Source organism: Salvelinus fontinalis, chromosome 29 (genome assembly GCF_029448725.1).
Source record: "Salvelinus fontinalis isolate EN_2023a chromosome 29, ASM2944872v1, whole genome shotgun sequence".
NCBI lineage: Eukaryota > Metazoa > Chordata > Actinopteri > Salmoniformes > Salmonidae > Salvelinus > Salvelinus fontinalis.
This window is the reverse complement of record NC_074693.1, coordinates 39501749-39520125: the sequence shown is the minus strand read 5'-3', so window position 1 is coordinate 39520125 and position 18377 is coordinate 39501749. Positions and strand designations below refer to the sequence as shown.

Below are 18377 nucleotides of genomic sequence, written 5' to 3'. Positions count from 1 at the left end.
CTGCTAATGCCACTCCTCCCCAACCCACCTCAGGTTGATCGCTGAACGATTACACAGGAAATGCTCAGCTCTTTTCTTAATTTAATATTGACACTAAATTGTTGAGCCACCCATTGCTCCCCGCGGAGACACTGTGAGCATTAGGCCCCACCGTTCGAAACCGTTCAGTGATAGCATAGCTCCTTCTCCTCAGAGAGGGGGAACTGGATGGATGGATGGGCGGGAGGGGAGGAAAGTACAAACAAGAGGGGGCCGTGTAGGGCAGATGCAGCTCAGTGGGGTTGTATTAGGGCTCAAGAGGGACAAAGCTGACTTCACAATAATCAAGATGGCGCCGGAGGGAATGGCTGCTGTCTTATCGTCTCATAACCAAACATGCTATATTGTTTGTTTTTTTGCGTTGTTCGTAACTTGTTTTGTACATAATATATTTTATTTTAATATTTTGAGGGGTGGATCAGCTTTGATATTGCATATATATATATATATATATATATATATATATATATATATATATATACTTATTTTTTTGAATATAGCTTTATTATTCCTTGCAAACCCTACCACCCCCTCCCCCGATTGGAGGAAACTAATAAACAATAACACTTAGGCTTCTACCTTCAGTTTATCTGTATTATACACATTTTACAGCCACAATCTATTTACAATAGTTATATTTTGTTTGTTTTTAGTCCATCCTCTATTTCTGATGTCCATCCATTCTATTTGTAACTGCTATTTCACAACATTTCTGAACCTATATACATTTTACATACCCCGTATGCTTTACATTGGTTATTTTGTTGTTATTAGTCCCACCCTACAGCTCCATTCAACCCCTCCCATCTATCTCTTAACACCATCCATTTTGGATTTCTATTTGCCATATATTTTTCAACTGTGCTGTGATGCTTCACAAAAGTACTGAACCTTTCTATTCTCATAGCTTCCACAGATTAAAAATTAAAGATAAACATTTTTGCTAAAATAATTATATTATTGATTGACTATGACTTTTCAAATCACCCAGTATTGCTATCTGCAGCGTTAGTTCTAGGTAAATGTTCCTGCTACTGAAAAGAGCTTCTGGACATCAGAACTGCGATTACTCCCCTCAGATTAGACTGTTTTTCTTCAATGAGTCGGTACGGGAGGGATATACTACAGACACCCGACCAGTCCCAGATCCCCGTCATTCGCTGGAGAAGGAAACCAATATTTTGCAGAAAAAGATCAGGGTGCCTTGTGAGGATCAGGTTACGAGTAGCTAAATCTGCCTTTGCCTTCCATCCTGCTAGTTAACCTGTCTAGGATGAGGGTGCCGCTAGCGGCACCCCCCCCCCCCCACTGAAAAGGCAGAGCCGCGAAATTCAAAAAAAATGTTTTTTTTAAATATTTAACTTTCACACATTAAAGTCCAATACAGCTAATGAAAGACACAGATCTTGTGAATCCAGCCAACATGTCCGATTTTTAAAATGTTTTACAGGGAAGACACAATATGTAAAGATGTACATCTATTACCTAAAAACACATTAGCATAATCCACCATCTTTTATTTGTCCACCAACACCAGTAGCTATCACCAATTCGGCTAAACTAAGATATTTATAGCCCCTAACCAAGAAAAAAACTCATCAGATGACAGTCTGATAACATATTTATGGTATGGGATAGGTTTTGTTAGAAAAAAGTGCATATTTCAGGTAGATGGCATAGGTTACAATTGCACCCACCGTCACAAATGGACTAGAAAAACTACATTGAGCAACGTGTTTACCTACTTACTAATCATCAAACATTTCGTAAAAATACACAGCATACACTAATCGAAAGACACAGATCCTGTGAATACAGACAATATTTCAGATTTTCTAAGTGTCTTACAGCGAAAACACAATAAATCGTTATATTAGCATAGCACATAGCACATAGCAGCCCAGCATTGATTCTAGCCAAAGTGAGCGATAAAAGTCAACATCGCCAAAATATATTACTTTTTTCACTAACCTTCTCAGAATTCTTCAGATGACACTCCTGTAACATCATATTACACAATCCATATAGAGTTTGAGCGAAAATGTTTATATTTAGCCACCAAAATCATGGTTAGACAATGTGAAATGTAGCCCAGCTGGTGAGAAAATGTCCGTGCGCCATATTAGACAGTGATCTACTCTTATACATAAATACTCATAAACGTGACTAAAAAATATAGGGTGGACAGGGATTGATAGACAATTTAATTCTTAATACAATCGCGGAATTACATTTTTTTAATTATCCTTACTTTTCAATACAGTTTGCGCCAAGCGAAGCTACGTCAAAAAACATGGCGTCCTAAGCCACTAACATTTTTCAACAGAAACACGATTTATCATAATAAAAATGTCCTACTTTGAGCTGTTCTTCCATCAGTATCTTGGGCAAAGGATCCTTTCTTGGGTCCAATCGTCTTTTGGTGGAAAGCTGTCCTCTTGCCATGTGGAAATGCCAACTGCGTTCGGGATGAACTGGAAGCGTGCCCAGCAATTCACAGCGTTTCAGAAATAAATGTCCCAAAATCGCACTAAACGGATATAAATTGCTATAAAACGCTTTAAATTAACTACCTTATGATGTTTTTAACTCCCATAACGAGTAGAAACATGACCAGAGTAATATTACTCCCTCCACTAATGCTTGGAACAGGTGCGGGTCGGTGTCCTCTAGGCGCATGACGCAGCTCCAAAAGAGTGACTAGCCTCAGGGTTTTTTAATTTGTAGTACCTGTGAACGCGCAATCGACCCCATTCAAATCGTCATCACGTAAAGGCATCCAGGGGAAGACGTAAGCAGTGTCCGTATACTCATAGCAATAACAGTGCCCTTTTAACTGACTCCAGATCAGGGGCCAAAATTTCTGAAATCTGACTCCATGTCAGGGAAATTGCTGTAGAATGGGCTCTGTTCCACTTAGAGACAAAATTTCAACTCCTATAGAAACTATAGACTGTTTTCTATCCAATAATAATAATAATATGCATATTGTACGATCAAGGATTTTGTGGGAAGCCGTTTCAAAAAGTACACGATTAGCATAAATAGTCACAACAGCGCCCCCATCCTCAACAGGTTAACGTTAAATCGCTGGAAAATAAATGGGACGAACTGAACGCACACATATCCTACCAATGAGACATTAAAAACTGTAATATCTTATGTTTCACCGAGTTGTTGCTGAACGACAACATTAAGAAAATACAGCTATCGACAGGATAGAACAGCAACATCTGGTAAGACACGGGGCGGGGGCCTATGCATATATGTAAACAACAACTGGTGCACGATATCTAAGGAAGTCGCAAGGTTTTTCTCGCCTGAGGTACAGTATCTCATATGCTGTAGACCACATTATCAACCTAGAGAGTTTATCTGTATTTTTTGTAACTGTCTACATACCACCACAGACCGATGCTGGCACTCAATGAGCTGTATACCGCCATAAGCAAACAGGAAAACGCTCATCCAGAGGCGGCGCTCCTAGTGGCCGTGGATTTTAATGCAGTGAGTTTTACCTAATTTCTATCAGCATGTTAAATGTGCAACCAGAGGGGGAAAAATTCTAGACCACCGATACTCCAAACACAGAGACGCGTACAAAGCTCGCCCTCCATTTTGCAAATGCTTACAAGCAAAAATGATAGCTGGAAGCACCAGATGAAGCAGATGCTAAACTACAGGACTGTTTTGCTAGCACAGACTGGAATATGTTCTGGGATTCTTCTGATGGCATTGAGGAGTACACCACATCAGACACTGGCTTTATCAATAAGTGCATCGAGGACGTCGTCCACTCAGTGACTGTACGTACATACCCCAACCAGAAGCCATGGATTACAGGCAACATTCGCACTGAGCTAAAGGGTAGGGCTGCCGCTTTCAAGGAGCGAGACTCTAACCAGGAAGCTTATAAGAAATGCCGCTATGCCCTCCGACGAACCGTCAAACAGGCGAGGCGGCAATCCAGGACTAAGATCGAATCGTACAACACCGGCTCCAACACTTGGATGTGGCAGGGCTTGCAAACTATTACACACTACAAATGGAAGCACAGCCGAGAGCTGCCCAGTGACACGAGGCTACCAGACGAGCTAAATAACTTCTATGCTCACATCGAGGCAAGTAACATTGAAACATGCATGAGACCACCAGCTGTTCCGGATGACTGTGATCACGCTCTCCGCAGCCGATGTAAGACCTTTAAACAGGACCTTTAAACATTCACAAGGCCGCAGGGCCAGACGGATTTCCAGGACGTGTCCTGCGAGCATGCGATGACCAACTGGCAAGTGTCTTCACTGACACTTTCAACCTGTCCCTGAGTCTGTAATACCAACGTGTTTCAAGCAGACCACCATAATCCCTGTGCCCAAGAACACTAAGGTAACCTGCCTACATGACTACCTACCCTTGGCACTCACGTCTGAAGGCATGAAAAGCTTTGAAAGGTTGATCATGGCTCACATCAACACTATTATCCCAGAAACCCTACACCCACTCCAATTTGTATAATGCACCAACAGATCCACAGATGATACAATCTCTATTGCACTCCACCCTGCCCTTTCACACCTGGACAAAAGGAACACCTATGTGAGAATGCTGTTCATTGACTACAGCTCAGCGTTCAACACCATAGTGCCCTCAAAGCTCATCACTAAGCTAAGGAACCTGTGACTAAACACCTCCCTCTGCAACTTGATCCTGGACTTCCTGACGGGCCACCCCCAGTTGCTAAGGGTAGGTAACAACACATCCGCCACGCTGATCCTCAACACACTCACCCTCAGGGGTGAGTGCTCAGTCCCCTCCTGTACTCTCTGTTCACTCATCACTGCAATGCCAGGCACGACTCCAACACCATCAAGTTTGCTGATGACACAACAGTGGTAGGTCTGACAACGAAGAGACAGCCTATAGGGAGGTGGTCAGAGACCTGTCCGTGTGGTGCAAGGACAACAACCTCTCCCTCAGCGTGATTAAGACAAAGGAGATGATTGTGGACTAAAGGAAAAGACAGACCGAGCACGCCCCCATTCTCATCAACGGGGCTCTAGTGGAGCAGGTTGAGAGCTTCAAGTTCCAACAAACTAACATGGTCCAAGAACACCAAGACAGTCATGAAGAGTGCACTACAAAACCTATTCCTTTTAGGAGACTGAAAAGTTTTGGCATGGGTCCTCAGATCTTCAAAAGGTTCTACAGCTGCACCATGGGCGAGCATGTTGACGGGTTGCATCACTGCCTGGTATGGCAACTGCTCGCCCCCCCCCCCCCCCCCCCCCCCCTTCTACGCTGCTGCTACTCGCTGCTACTCTGTTATTATCTATGCATAGTCACCTTAATAACTCTACCTACATGTACATATTACCTCGACACCAGTGCCCCTGCACATTGACTCTGTACCGATACCCCCTGGCTATTTTATTTACTGCTGCTCTTTTAATTATTTGCTATTCTTATCTCTTACTTTTTTGAAACACTGCATTGTTTAAGAGCCTGTAAGTCAGTATTTCACTGTACGGTCTACTACACCTGTTGTATTTGGCGCATGTGACAAATAAGATTTGATTTGAAGCAGTCACAGGCAATTTATGAAATAGGATTGTGCTACATGGCTAAGGAAACACCCAGCTTCAGTGAAGGAATCATAAAACCCCTTTAGATCGACACAGCAATTCCCAGTTTTGTGTATAACATACCGTACCAGTCAAAAGTTTGGACACACCTACTCATTCATGGGTTTTTCTTTATTTTTATTGTAGAATTCTACATTGTAGAATAATTGTCAAGACATAAACTATGAAATAACACATATGGAAACATTTAGATTCTTCATAGCCACCCTTTGCCTTGACAGCTTTGCACACGCTTGGCATTCTCTCAACCAGCTTCATGAGGTAGTCACCTGGAATGCATTTCAATTAACAGGTGTGTCTTGTTAAAAGTGAATTTGTGGAATTTCTTTCCTTCCTAATGCGTTTGAGCCAATCAGGTGTGTTGTGACAAGGTAGGGGTGATATACAGAAGATAGCCCTATTTGGTAAAAGACCAAGTCCATATTATGCCAAGAACAGCTCAAATAAGCAAAGAGAAATGACAGCACATCATTACTTTAAGACATGAAGGTCAGTCAATCTGGAAAATGTCAAGAACTTTGAAAGTTTCTTCAACCATCAAGCACTATGATAAAACTGGCTCTCATGAGGACAGCCACAGGAAAGGAAGACCCAGAGTTACCTCTGCTGCAGAGGATAAGTTCATTAGAGTTAACTGCACCTCATATTCCAGCCCAAATAAATGCTTCACAGAGTTCAAGTAACAGACACATCTCAACATCAACTGTTCAGAGGAGGCTGCGTGAATCAGACCTTCAAGGTCGATTTGCTGCAAAGAAACCACCACTAAAGGACACCAATACGAACCCGAGCACGAGTTCTTTGGTCTGGAGTCCAAATTTGAGATTTTTGGTTCCAACCGCTGTGTCTTTGTGAGACACAGAGTAGGTGAACGGATGCTCTCTGCATGTGTGGTTCCCACCGTGAAGCATGAAAGAGAAGGCACAATTCAAGGCACACTTAACCAGCATGGCTACAACCGCATTCTGCAGCGATACGCCATCCCATCTGGTTTGCGCTTAGTGGGATTATCATTTTTTTTCTTCAACAGGACAATGACCCAACACCTCCCAAGCTGTGTAATGGCTATTTGACCAAGAAGGAGAGTGATGGAGTGCTGCATCAGATGACCTGGCCTCCACAATCAGCCGATCTCAACCCAAGTGAGATGGTTTGGGATGAGTTGGACCGCAGAGTGAAGGAAAAGTAGCCAACAAGTGCTCAGCATATGTGGGAACTCCTTCAAGACTGTTGGAAATGCATTCCAGGTGAAGCTGGGTGAGAGAATGCCAATAGTGTGCAAAGCTGTCATCAAGGCAAAGGGTGGCTACTTTGAAGTGTTTGATAAACACTTTTTTGAATACTACACTCTGTTATTTCATAGTTGTGATGTCTTTACTATTAGTCTACAATGTACAAAATTGTAAAAATAAAGAAGAACCCTTTTAATGATTAGGTGTGTCTAAACTTTTGACTGGTACTGTATATGCATTAAATGTTCACTTTCATTACACGGCAACTTTGTCTCGTCTCCAATGTGAATTCATGGGACTACACACCAAAGCTCTCTCTATCTTTCTCTGTCTCTCTCGTTCTTTTTCTTTCTCTGTCTCTATCTTTCTCTTTGGCCTTTTTCCAGGTATGATTTTGTGGAGATCGAGGAGCCGTCTGAGGACACCATCCTGGGCCGCTGGTGCGGGTCCCAGGTACCTGCCAGCTACATGTCCAAAGGTGGTCAGATCCGGGTGAGATTCATATCTGATGAGTACTTCCCCTCCGAGCCTGGCTTCAGCATTCGCTACTCCCTGCTCCCCGTGGTAAGCGATAAGCCATCTTTCCTCTGAGCACATAAACAGCACACGCTCCCTTACATAATTGCCTATTATGTAACGGCCACTGCTATTCTGTATGTGTAAACCTCTCTCGACGTGTTTGTTTTGTCCTGAGTTCATAGCTAAGTGCTGTTGTAATAGAAATCGTGACCTGGATTGCCGTTTGATGCACCTGTGTGATTGTCTAGCACTGGCACTGCTGTCGATCCAATCAGACAAGGTTTCAAAAAGACGTGGATGGTGGTGGAGTGTTAATGGTGTTGATTGAGATTGAGCTCGGCCCAGATGGCGTCTAGACTCTCAGACACAGCATGGCCTGCTGACCCTGGTTGGATTCAATCCATGTCTTATTCCTCTCCTCCGACTGGATATAAAAGATGGATTAAGAGCTGGAAGAGTGGCTCTTTTTCGCTGTTTCTTCCATCCTTTCTTTCTCGGTTCAGTCAGGCTCTATTGGCAGGATGTGTGGCAACAATGCCAATATAGTTCATGAAAGATCACATAACTTTGGATCACATTGCTTTCACTGTCTGTACATCCAATGCCTCGCATCCTATTAGTCTATTTTACTCTCTCCCCCCTTCTCCCCATCCTCTCCCCTCCCTTCACTCTTTCTCTCCTTTTTCTCTATTTCCTCATCCCAGACCACATATATAGAGGCCCCTTCTTACCCACACCTTTCACTTACAAATGCCCAGCGATAAACTGAAGTGAAGGCTGCTGTTTTAACCTGTCATGTTGCAGTTGTGTGCGCCTCACTCTTGGTAAACAGCTCTTCCCTTCATGAATCCGCAATGGCCTGCAGTGCAGTGAAATTATTTCTGTTCCTGACAAGAACTAATGGCAAAAGGAGGTCAGCGACTGTGTTTTTTCTTTTTTTTTGTCTGTTTGACCTTTTTTTTTTTTTTTTTTTTTTTTCAGCGGAAGAGGCAGGATTTTGTATATAATTACCACATTCTTTTAATTGGTTTTATTGACTCTGTTCCCTTTGGTAGATGAGCTGACATTTCTCAAAAGACAGCGACCCGGCTCTACTTATATTTCTGGTTTCTGACACCGCCCCAGTTAGAGGGGAATAAAGCAGCCTAGAGTTAACACACACAGGAACTGTATTCACACACTGGAGAAGATGAACATGGGGATGGTTTGTAAAGGTATATGGCAATGTACATGGGAATGCTAGTAGAATGGTTCTGTAAGGGACAGAAACGGGTAATGAATACACACAAACCGAATGAATACACCAAGGCACAGATACAGAATATAGCAGTAATACATATAAAAGGACTGTGTAGATTGCATATGCCACCTGCAGAGTATTACACCACACAATAAATTCTCCAAATGGTATTAACTAAACAATGAAAAACACTATACAAATGTCACACAATTCACTTTGGGCATGCACACCATCCCACAAGTCCATGCGATACTAAATGAGTGGGCAAGTGGAGGCTGCCGAGGGGAGGACGGCTCATAATAATGTCTGGAACGACGTGAATGGAATGGCAGTTAAACACATGGAAACCATGGGTTTGACGTATTTGATACCATTCCACCGATTTTAAGTTGTCACCATCCTCCTGTGGAATGAGTCCAGTTGTTGATGGGCAGAGACAAATATGTTGCTCTCTGCCACTGCTTGAGGGAGACTGCAAGTATTGTGTGTCCTGCGGAGTCGAGGACTGGCAGATGTCCAGCCCCCTAAAAAAGCTGACATTGTATATCACTTTGAGCATGGTGTATCAATACACCCGGTAACTAAAAAGATACAGGTGTCCTTCCTAACTCAGTTGCTGGAGAGGAAGGAAACCACTCAGAGATTTCACCATGAGCCCAGTGATGACTTTAAAATAGTTCGTTTAAATTACTTTGATCGGAGAAAACTGAAGGTGGGTCAACAGCATTGTAGTTACTCCACAATACTAACCTAATTGACAGAGTAAAAAGAAGGAAGCCTGTACAGAATTCAAACATTCCAAAACATGCATCCTGTTGGCAACAAGGCACACAAAAAATGTGGCAAAGCAATTAACTTGTTGTCCTGAATACAAAGTGTTATGTTTGGGGCAAATGCAACACATTACTGAGTACCACTCTCCAGACACTTTCAGGACAATAACCTAAAACACACAGTCTAAATCTACACTGGAGTCGCTTACCAAGAAGACAGTGATTATTCCTGAGTGGTTGAGTTAGTTTTAACTTAAATCTACTTGAAAATCTACAGCAAGATGTGAAAATTGTTGTCGAGCAATGATCAACAACCAATTTTACAGAGCTTAATGGGCAAATGTTGCACAATCCAGGTGTGGAAAGTTCATAGAGACTTACTACTTACTAAAGATTATCCATTTGGATTGTTTAATGATCCAAAGTGTCATTAGATTAGAACTTATCAGTAGATTTTCCAAAGTCCTGCAGATAGACTAAAAACATCCAATCCAGTGAATTTGAGAACCTTTGCTAGCCATGTTCCCTTCCTTGACCAAGACTGTTGTTAGTCAACATATATATAGTGATATTCCTATCACTACCTTGGAGAACATTATGATCCACTATATCATAAATCTGTCTTTTTTGAGAGGGGACCTTTGATACTGCCAATTTTTTGTACATGAAAAACATTTGTGGCATTGACAACTGGCTGGTGCTGCAGTGCTTCCACTCCCCAATATGCCATCTCAATTTACACGTCAATGAACACTGGAAAGTAATTCATGAAGCATATCTTCTGGAAATGATTTAATAGCCATGTTTCTCTTTGATGTGTGATACCCTGCTCAGAACTTTATTTATTTCCCTGAGTTGTTCACTAAAGAACTTGTGCATGCCCGGACCGTTCAATCTCTGCTAAATTGAATTTCATTGAGGAACACCTTGCTAATATTGAGTTGCACCCCTTTTTGCCCTCAGAACAGCCTCAATTTGTTGGGGCATGGACTACAAGGCGTCAAGCGTTCCACAGGCATGCTGGCGCATGTTGACGCCAATGCTTCCCACAGTTGGTTTCAAGTTGGCTGGATGTCCTTTAGGTGGTGGAAACTTCTTGAGACACACGGGTAACTGTTGAGCATGAAAAACTCAGCAGCGTTGCAGTTCTTGACACACTCAAACTGGATAATATAATGGTGCCGGAGGGGATGGCTACCGTTTTACGGGCTCCTAACCAACTGTGCAACTTTGTTCAGTTTTTTTTGCATTGTTTGTAACTTATTTTGTACATAAAGTTGCTGCTACCTTATCTTATGACTGTCAAGAGCTTCTGGGCATCAGAACAGCGATGACTCACCTCGAACTGATGACTCACCTCGAAGATTTTTTGAGGGCGAAGGTCGAGTTGCCTTGTGAGGATTCGTAGGCAAGTCAGTAAATCGCCACTACCATCGGTTCATTTGGCCAATGTGCATTCACTGGAAAACAAACTGGATGATCTACGGTCGACTATCCTGCCAACGGGACATTAACTGTAATATCTTATGTTTCACTATGTTGTGGCTGAACGACGACATGGATAATACAGAGCTGGCTGGTTTTTCTGTGCATTGGCAGGACAGCGCGGCTACGTTTGGTAAGACGAGGGGCAGGGGTGTGTGTCTGTTTGTCAATAACAGCTGGTGCGCGATGTCTAATATTAAAGAAGTCTAGAGGTATTGCTCGCCTGAGGTAGATTACTTCATAATAACCTTTAGACCACACTATCTACCAAAATTGTTCTCATCTATATTATTCGTAGCTGTCTTTTTACCACCACAAACCGATGCTGGCGCTAAGACCGCACTCAACAAGCTGTATAAGTTCATAAGCAAACAAGAAAATGCTCATCCAGAAGCGGCGCAATTAGTGGCTGGGGACTTTAATGCAGGCAAATTTAAATCTGTTTTACCTCATTTCTACCAGCATGTCACATGTGCAACCAGAGGGGGGGAAAAACTCTAGACCACCTTTACTCCACACAGAGAAAATCTGACCATAATTATATCCTCCTGATTCCTGCTTACAAGCAAAAACTAAAGCAGGAAGTACCAGAGACTCGCTCAATACGGAAGTGGGCAGATGACGTGGACGCTACACTACAGACTGTTTTGCTAGCACAGACTGGAAATTGTTCCGTGATTCATCCAATCGCATTGAGGAGTATACCACCCCAGTCATCGCCTTCATCAATAAATGCATCGACGACATCGTCCCCACATTGACCGTACGTACAGTACCAGTCAAAAGTTTGGACACACCTACTCATTCAAGGGTTTTTCTTTATTTTTACTATTTTCTACATTGTAGAATAATATTGAAGACATCAAAACTATGAGAGAACACACATGGAATTATTTAGAAACCAAAAAAGTGTTAAACAAATCAAAATATATTTTAGATTCTTCAAAGTAGCCACCCTTTTCCTTGATGACAGCTTTGCATACTCTTAGCATTCTCTCAAACCAGCTTCACCTGGAATGCTTTTCCAAAAGTCTTGAAGGAGTTCCCACATATGCTGAGCACTTGTTGGCTGCTTTTCCTTTACTCTGCAGTCCAACTCATCCCAAACCATCTCAATTGGGTTGAGGTTGGGTGATTTTGGAGGCCAGGTCATCTGATGCAGCAATCCATCACTCCGTCTTGGTCAAATAGCCCTTACACAGTGTGTTGGGTCATTGTCCCATTGAAAAACAAATCATAGTCCCTAAGCGCAAACCAGATGAGATGGCGTATCGCTGAAGAATGCTGTGGTAGCCATGCTGGTTAAGTGTGCCTGGACTTCTTAATAAATCAAAAACAGTGTCACCAGCAAAGCACCCCCATACCATACCATTATTCTACAATGTAGAAAATAGTAAAAATTAAGAAAAACCCTGCACTGTGTAGGTGTGTCCAAACGTTTGACTGGTCATGTACATATCCCAACCAGAAGCCATGGAATTCAGGCAACATCCACACCGAGCTAAAGGCTTGAGCTGCCGCTTTCAAGGAGCGGGACACTAATCCGGACGCTTATACGAAAAATCCCTCTATTTCCTCAGACAAACTATCAAACAGGCAGAGCGTCAATATAGGACTAAGATTGAATCCTACTACACCGGCTCAGATGCTTGTCAGATTTGGAAGGGTGTGTAAGCTATTATGGACTACAAAGGGTAACCCAGCTGCGAGCTTCCCAGTGACGCGAGCCTACCAGACGAGCTAAATGCCTTTTTATGCTCACTTCGAGGCAAGCAACACTGAAGCATGCATGAGAGCACCAGCTGTTCCGGACGACGGTGTGATCACACTCTTGGTAGCCGATGTGAGCAAGACCTTTAAACAGGTCAACATTCACAAGGCCGCGGGACCAGACGGATTACCAGGGCGTGTACTGGACCAACTGGCAAGTGTCTTCACTGACATTTTCAACCTCTCCCTGACCGAGTCTGTAATACCTACTTGTTTCAAGCAGAGCATCATAGTCCCTGTGCCCAAGGATGTGAAGGTAACCTGCCTAAATGACTACCGCCTCGTAGCACTCATGTCGGTTGGCATGAAGTGCTTTGAAAGGCTGGTCATGGCTTACATCAACACCATCATCCCGGAAACCCTAGACCCACTCCAATTCGCATACCACCCAAACAGATCCACAGATGACACAAAAGGAACACCTATGTGAGAATGCATTTCATTGACTACAGGTCAGCGTTCAACACTATAGTGCCCACAAATCTCATCACTAAGCTAAGATCCCTGGGAATAAACACCTCCCTCTTCAACTGTACTTCCTGATGGGCCGCCCCCAGGTGGTGAGGGTAGGTAACAACACATATGCAATGCTGATCCTCAACACCGGGGCCCCTCAGGGGTGCGTGCTTAGTCCCCTCCTGTACTCCTTATTCACCCATGACTGTAGCCAAGCATGACTACAACTTCATCATTAAGTTTGCTGACAACACAACAGTGGTAGGCCCGATCACAGACAACGAGGAGCCTATAGGGAGGTGGGCAGAGACTTTGCCATGTGGTGCCAGGACAACACCTATCCCTCAATGTGAGCAAGACAAATGAGATGATAGTGGACTCCAAGGAAAGGAGGGCCGACAGGCTCCCATAAACAGACTGGGCTGAAGTAGAGTGGGTCAAGAGTTTCAAGTTCCTTGGTGTCCACATCACCAACAAACTATCATGGTCCAAACACTTCAAGACAGTCGTGAAGAGGGCAGGACAACACTTTTGCCCCCTCAAGAGGCTGAAAAGATTTGGCATGGGTCCCCAGATCCTCAAAAAGATCTACAGCTGCACCATCACCGCTTGGTATGGCTACTGCTTAGCATCCGACCGTAAGGCGCTACAGTGGGTAGTGCGTATGGCCCAATACATCACTGGGACCAAGCTTTCTGCCATCCAGGATCTGTATACTAGGTGGTGTCAGAGGAAGGCCAGTCACCCAAGTCGTAGACTGTCCTATTTGCTACTGCATGGCAAGCGGTACCGGAGCACCAAGTCTAGGTCCAAAATGCTCCTTAACAGCTTCTACCCCCAAGACATAAGACTGCTGAACAATAAATCAAATGGCCACCCGGACTATTCACTTTACCCCTACCTACATGTAGAAATTACCTCTACTAACCTAGACATCCACACATTGACTCGGTACCCCCAGTACATAGTCTCATTATTGTTATATAATCTTATTGTTACTTTTTATTTTATTTTTTATATTTATTTAGTAAATATTTTTTTAACCAACAACGCAGTTCAAGAAATAGAGTTAAGTGCTTGTAAGTAAGCATTTCACGGTAAGGTCTACCTACGCCTGTTGTATTCGTCGCTTGTGACAAATAAAATGTGATATGATTCACCTGTTCAGTCTGTCATGGAAAGAGCAGATGTTCATAATGTTTTGTACAGTCAGTGTATATAATCATCACTCATACAATGCAAGATGGACCGTAGACATTGTCTGAAAGACCAGATGGGACTTGATATTTGTTTGGTTCTTCTCCTTTATCTCTAAGCCAAATATCATGGGAGAGAGTTTTATAAAGCAGATAGATTTACAGAGAATAAGGATCTCACAGATTTGATGGTTTTGGTACCCTGTTAAAGAGTAATGTGCGCAATGACTTCTGTCAATCCATAGAGAATAGTGACTCCAAAACCTTAAAATCTGGCCCACCAACATCAACTTGCATTGCTTAGAATCCCATCCAAGAACTACAGAAGTTCTAAGATGGGGAATGAATGCATTTTATATTTATGTACGTGAAAGTCACGAGGATAGAGAGGATGAGGACAGCTTACAGTACTTCTACTCAAGTATGTTTTATTCACAAATCACAGATAATTTGAACAATCTCAGATCTCAACCCTAAATCGCTAGGTAAACTTTTCTGTATTCTACATCAATCCTAATTGGAGCTAAAATGAGTAAATACTAATTATCTTATCAAATATTACCTTACACAATATATTACACTATGCTTTAGGCACTCCAAATCTCTAAATCCAGAACCTAGTAAGAATCCAGTTTGCTGTAGGATTTGTGCCTCTTAAACATTGGTTCCCAAAAGCAATGTTGAGTTCTTCTAAGGTCTTCAATTTGTAGAATTGTTTTTCCTCTGTGGTATTTACAGTTGTATATTTGTCTTGTAGAACTGTTCTGTTCTAGTGAAGGGAAGGAGGTGTGTTTTGGCTTCGTCTCCGGCATAGGGTGCACATCAAAAGAGGTGTGGCTGGATCGTGAGGTGCTATTTATAATGTCCAATGGCGGGGAGTATATTGTAGAACCTACAATTCTGCTGCCTGCTGTCTTCTCCATGGTACTGATGCATTTTTGGGGAGTTGTCATTTGTTTCCTTCCCATTTGACATTTAATTTTGGAGTCTGTGGTAGTACCATACATCATACGCTATAGAACAGGCGATTCTGTCTGTGTAATGAAGTTATGTGGATAGGATTTGAATCTTTCTAATGTATCCACTACCTGACAGAAAAATATGTATTTGCGACGGAATCGCCGATCTTGATGAATGTGTAGGCTTCACAGGTGATTGCCTTGGATTTTACTTCTTTACACTACACTAGCCACGCTTCCATCCGCAGTTTGTGAGTGATATCATGCCATATAAAAAAAAAATCACAATGTGATTCAAAATGGACTTTTCGGTACGATATGGTGTGTGGTCCTCCCACTACGACTCGTTGGGATGGCATGCAGTTTATTAGGCTGCAGATGAAATAAGTTATGATGAACTTCACAGGGTGGTGCAAGGTGATGCGCTTGATGCTCCTTTCCAATAAATATTGAGGGTCTTATTCTGGTGACATGATGATCGATGCTTGTAACAGTTTTTCTGACAACTGTAGGTAGAGTGGAAAATGCAATGGAACACATTGAACACTCGATTTTTATTCAATACGTGATATGTACTTTTGTGTGCTACGTCATCGCGCACTGACTTTTACCCGCAACAAGTCAGTTTGGTGGAAACACCACTGGTGGGAAAATTCACATTTTCTTTATGCAGATTTTTTTGAATATTCGCATGAAAATCTGTCGCCAATTGGATGGAAACCTATAGTGGGATTGAATCAATTCTATTTAGTTTTTCCCAAATGTAGTTTTTTCTCCATTTTGTTTTTCTAGGTTTCTGTTTTTTCAGGTTTTCTCTGTCAGTCACACTTAGATGATTATTCATTTAAGTCCACAACCATATCAGGAGACTACTTTTGAGGTCTGGGAAAAATCAAATACATTTTGTGGTGTAGTTACCTTTTAATTCAACTGTGCACCAGCTATAGACCGTTGTTTGGTTAGCAATATTTCTGTAGCGCTCATGTGATTACAGAGTTTGCAAAACAAATGTCCACTGGATTGATGCAAATTGATGCAAAAACGACTTTGTAGTTAATATTATATTGAGAAGGCTTTTGGAAAGTCCTCAGAAAGTTGAAGGAAATTACAAACTACTGATGCAGTTTGTTCATGTCATGGCAAATGAATGCCTTTTCTCCTAAGTTCAATACATTTAGGTGATTTCCTACTAAGTTCAATAAATTTTAGAATATTGTTGAATTCCATTTTAATGTCTGGATTCTGTGTTTCTGTCCTCGTTCTCCGCAGCTCCGATTTTATAGGACCCTATGTACAGGTAACTGCCAAAATAATGGAAACACTTGAGTAAATGAGAGAAAAAGTACATTGAAAGCAGTTCCTTCCACACATGTGTGGTTCCTGAGTTTATGAAGGAATTAACATCCCATCATGCTTAATGTTATATAAAAATGCTGGGCAGGCCTCTATTTTGGCCATTTATTTTGGCACCCATAGGTTGATAATGCTGGAGTTTTCATGCTCATCAAACCATTCAGTGACCGATGTGAAGCAATTGTCATGGCCGTCTCAGTTACCAGATCTCAACCCAATTGAACACTTATAGGACATTCTGGAGCGGCGCCTGATACGGCGTTTTCCACCACCACCAACAAAACAACAAATGATGGCATCTCTCGTGGAAGAATGGTGTCACATCCCTCCAATAAATTTCCAGACACTTTATGTTGGTGTTTCCTTCATTTTGGCAGTTACCGGTCTACTGAGCATGCATAAGTACATACATCCCTAAATACTGCCTCTGTCCATCCATCCGTAAACAGATATTTGCGAGATTTAATAGATTGAGAGAGCAAGAACAAGGTGGCATGTCATTCATGTTTCGACTTGGGGCAGACAATTGTTGGCCAGCAATAGTGTTTACTGGTGGAAATCACGAGAGGAAAGGTTAGCTTTGGCCTGGCTTCTCGCTGAACATTCCTCGGGCACTGGAAGGCCCCAATGAACAGCAGCACTCTGTTTCCCTGTGGTAAACCAACGCTACTGGAACCTCAGGTCATGGGGGCAGCACTTGTTTATATTTAAACAAGCAATAATTCCTCTTTACCACTTCCATGGAAAGGGGAAATTCTTAGGAAGAGATTATTGTAGTTCGTGGGAAGAGATTTTGGAAAAGCATAAAAGGACCAGGCGAAGAGGTTGTTAAAACACAGTGTGGCTCGGTGGAAAAAAGTGTTTCTCTGAATGGGAGCGAAAAAGGAAAACTAACTGAAATTCCATTGTCTCCCTAAATGTCAGTGTGACCCATTTTTCACAAGATACCTCCAGTAAGTAGGCCTTGGTTCTTTATGGGACTGAGGTCCATTGTGCCTTGACACTTATTGTGGAGAAACATAATACTATTTAAATACACAGTACCAGTCAAAACGTTTGGACACACCTCATTGCAGGGTTTTTCTTATTTTTTAAAAATATTTTCTACATTGTAGAATAATAGTGAAGACATTAACTATGAAATAAAACATATGGAATCATGAAGTAGCCCAAAAAAAGTGTTTAACAAATCAAAATATATTTGAGATTTGAGATTCTTCAAAGTAGCCACCCTTTGCCTTAATGACAGCTTTGCACACTCTTGGCATTCTCTCAACCAGCTTCATGAGGTAGTCACCTGGAATGCATTTAAATTAAGAGGTGTGCCTGGTTAAAAGTTAATTTGTGGAATATCTTTCCTCAAGGCGTTTTTGAGCCAATCAGTTGTGTTGTGACAAGGTAGGAGTGGTATACAGAAGATAGCCCTATTTGGTAAAAGACCAAGTCCATATTATGGCAAGAGCAGCTCAAATACGCGAAGAGAAATGACAGCCATTATTTTCTGACACATTATTTGACAATGCTGGTCATTTATGAACATTTGAACATCTTGGCCATGTTCTGTTATCTCCACCCGGCACAGCCAGAAGAGGACTGGCCACCCCTCATAGCCTGGTTCCTCTAGGTTTCTTCCTAGGTTTTGGCCTTTCTAGGGAGTTTTTCCTAGCCACCGTGCTTCTACACCTGCATTGCTTGCTGTTTGGGGATTTAGGC

General features: G+C 42.3%; 1 protein-coding gene across 2 annotated transcripts in view; it reads left to right on the top strand.

Moving 5' to 3' along the window:
- LOC129827969 (platelet-derived growth factor C-like) overlaps nt 1–18377 on the top strand; it is a 95035-nt gene that overhangs the window by 64503 nt on the left and 12155 nt on the right. For both annotated transcript variants that reach the window (XM_055889289.1, XM_055889290.1), the window contains exon 3: nt 7300–7477. In XM_055889289.1, coding sequence (XP_055745264.1) covers nt 7300–7477 — 178 coding nt within the window. The remainder of the gene's footprint in view (nt 1–7299; nt 7478–18377) is intronic.